The sequence below is a fragment of the Dipteris shenzhenensis genome, chromosome 15, assembly GCF_047967505.1.
Source record: "Dipteris shenzhenensis isolate YYH24624 ecotype China chromosome 15, Dip_SZ_1.0, whole genome shotgun sequence".
Classification (NCBI taxonomy): Eukaryota; Viridiplantae; Streptophyta; class Polypodiopsida; order Gleicheniales; family Dipteridaceae; genus Dipteris; species Dipteris shenzhenensis.
In genome coordinates, this window is record NC_141610.1 from 49,192,913 (window position 1) to 49,195,806 (window position 2,894).

The window sequence follows — 2,894 nt, forward strand, 5'->3', positions numbered from 1 at the left end:
ATGTGGAAGGAGGAGCGAGAGAAGCGGGGCTGCGGGAGCTAATTTTAAGGAGGCACAGAAACGAGTTGGGTGAGCAAAGGGTACGTAAAAGGGAAGTATTGAGAAGCAATCCCATGCAAAATTACAATGTTGCATGGCGACGCCCGCGCACCGATCGGAACGTCCACGAACTCCACAGCCCCTCTATCCTCTCCTCCCTCGTATATATAAGCCTCACCACCCCTCCCATCCTCCTTCATTGCTATCGCTCGCCTCCCTCTCAATCTTTCCTTCTTCTCCACTTCGCCCGATCCTTGCCCTCCCTTCGTTTCCGCTCCCCCCTTTGCCTCCCCCTTCCCCTTTCTTTTTCTGGTCGTCTTTCTATATATCTCCACTCTCCTCATCCTCTCGCCGCTTTGCCTCGTACGTCGTCCTGTTGCTTCCTCATCACCTTCGCACTTCTTTGGTTTACCTCTCCATACGCTTTCGTGCGCTTGTTCTGGCTCCTCGGTAGGCCAACTCGATCCAAGAGCCCGGCTCATAACTGCACTTGTATGTGCTTGGCTAGTAGGGCTTGATTGGCCACAGCACTCTGTTGCTGCCCTGCCCTGTGCGATCTATCGTTCTTATCATTTAACACCATGAATCCAGGTCTCCTTTCTGAAAGTGTCGGAGCCACCCGGGTATTTTTCTCTTCTCCTCCACTCTTGTCAGTTCTTACGTTGGACGTCCCTCCTGCTCGAATCTTAAACTTGATAAATCTATTTCTGACGTGACGTTTTGATTTCTGCTCCCAGCTCATGGACGAAGATGTCATGTTCGAGGCGGAAGCTAGAGAAATGGAGGCCTGGTGGAGATCCGATCGTTTCCGCCTTACATCCCGACCTTACAAAGCCAGAGACGTGGTCCGCTTAAGAGGTAGTTTACGTCAGCAGTATGCATCCGATGCGATGGCCAAAAAGCTTTGGAGAATTCTGAAGACGCATCAGGCCAACAAGACGTGCTCCAGGACTTTTGGTTGTCTCGATCCTGTTCAAATGGCGCAAATGTCCAAGTATTTGGATACTATCTACATCTCAGGCTGGCAATGCTCCTCTACACATACCAGCACCAACGAGCCAGGACCTGACCTTGCAGATTACCCATATGATACTGTGCCCAACAAGGCAGAGCATCTCTTCTTCGCTCAGCTCTTCCATGATAGGAAGCAGCGAGAAGCGCGGATGGGCATGACGAAGGAAGAACGGGCGAGGACCCCCTTTGTGGACTACCTGAGACCTCTTATTGCAGATGGCGATACTGGTTTTGGAGGAGCTACTGCTACCGCTAAGCTGTGCAAGCTGTTTGTCGAGAGGGGAGCTGCAGGCGTACATATCGAAGATCAATCCTCCGGCACGAAGAAGTGTGGACACATGTCCGGTAAGGTTTTGGTGGCGATATCCGAGCATATCAACCGCCTAGTCGCAGCGAGGTTGCAATTTGATGTAATGGGTGTCGAAACCGTCTTGGTTGCAAGGACTGATGCAGAAGCTGCCACTCTTTTGCAAAGCAATATTGACAAACGTGACCATCCATTTATCTTGGGTGTAACTAATCCTGCTCTGAAGGATAAGCCGCTGGCTGTTTTGTTGAACGACGCCACTGCAGCAGGCAAGTTTGGAGCAGAATTGCAAGCTATTGAAGACGCATGGATGGTTGCAGCAAATCTACGACTCTTCAAAGATGCAGTTGCGGATGTTATCCGCATGCTTCAAATCCCGGAGAGTGAAAAGAGGAGTAGGTTGGATCAGTGGTTTGACCAAGTCGACGGGCTTTCGTTCTACGAAGCTCGTGCTGTCGCAGAGCGCATGGGTGCCAGTAACGTGTTCTGGGACTGGGACTTGCCTCGCACAAGAGAAGGATATTACCGATTCCAGGGGGGGACGATGGCGGCCATAGCCCGTGGCGTTGCTTTCGCCCCTCACGCCGATATGCTTTGGATGGAGTCTGCAGGTCCGCATTACGATCAGGCTCGTGACTTCGCCGAAGGAGTGAAGGCGCAATATCCGGACATTCTTCTGGCTTACAATCTATCACCATCCTTCAACTGGGACGCTGCTAGGATGAATGAAGCTCAAATGCAGAGCTTTATTCCGGAGCTGGCTAAGCTCGGCTACGTGTGGCAGTTCATAACTCTTGCTGGCTTTCATGCGAATTCTCTGGTAGTTGACACTTTTGCGAAAGATTATATGAACCGTGGGATGCTGGCTTACGTGCAGAACATACAAAGGCAAGAGAGAGCGCATGGTATTGAGACTCTTGCTCATCAGAAGTGGTCTGGAGCAAATTACTTTGACCATTTCCTTAAGACTGTGCAAGGAGGATTTTCAGCAACTGCAGCTATGAATAAAGGTGGGTTTGCATTGGACAGTTATCTCAGCTAGTTGCACCCGTTGAATTGAATCCGACAAATGACCTCGTAAAATTTTTCTAATTCGATTGTTGTTGCAGGTGTAACTGAAGAGCAATTCAAGGATTCTTTGGGAAGTGCTTCTGGGGTCGAGGTAGAAGCTGTGAGCGTCGTCGCCAAGTCGAAGTTGTGATACGTGATCGTCTCTTTTCGTTGTGCCGTACGGGGATTCTGTTTTTTACGGTTAAATGTTCGTAGTACTTTTAATTGAATGAATGTTAGTTGACTCAAGTTGTCAGATCTCCACAAAGTGGTGGGGAGTCTGTATGATCTCTATTTATGGATTTGTTACCATTCAGTTATTTGATTTTGATTCTCCTCAGCTGTAAGTCCTACAATATTTTACCTCAGCGGCAGAAAGCTAGTTAGTGGTAGAAGGTTTTATGCATTCGAATGTATTATATCTACAAATCTTGGTTTGTAGAAACTTAACTCTTCGCTTAACCTCGACCTCTTCGCTTAATCG

At 48.9% G+C, this 2,894-nt stretch overlaps 1 protein-coding gene across 1 annotated transcript; it reads left to right on the forward strand.

Annotated features, from left to right (window-relative positions):
- Nucleotides 1-612: 612 nt before the first annotated feature.
- On the forward strand, nucleotides 613-2,641 carry LOC147893928 (isocitrate lyase-like). Its single transcript, XM_087386567.1, has 3 exons — nucleotides 613-662; nucleotides 777-2,370; nucleotides 2,470-2,641. The coding sequence occupies exons 1-3, from the start codon at nucleotides 621-623 to the stop codon at nucleotides 2,559-2,561; spliced, it is 1,728 nt and encodes a 575-aa protein (XP_087242693.1). The 5' UTR covers nucleotides 613-620; the 3' UTR covers nucleotides 2,562-2,641.
- Nucleotides 2,642-2,894: the final 253 nt, after the last annotated feature.

Bases quoted from the DNA above. Each gene is read 5' to 3' on its own strand.
- LOC147893928 (XM_087386567.1), top strand. From the start codon at position 621: ATGAATCCAGGTCTCCTTTCTGAAAGTGTCGGAGCCACCCGG. The intron at 663-776 runs GTATTTTTCTCT...TTCTGCTCCCAG, and splicing joins AAAGTGTCGGAGCCACCCGG to CTCATGGACGAAGATGTCAT. The intron at 2,371-2,469 runs GTGGGTTTGCAT...TTGTTGTTGCAG, and splicing joins AACTGCAGCTATGAATAAAG to GTGTAACTGAAGAGCAATTC.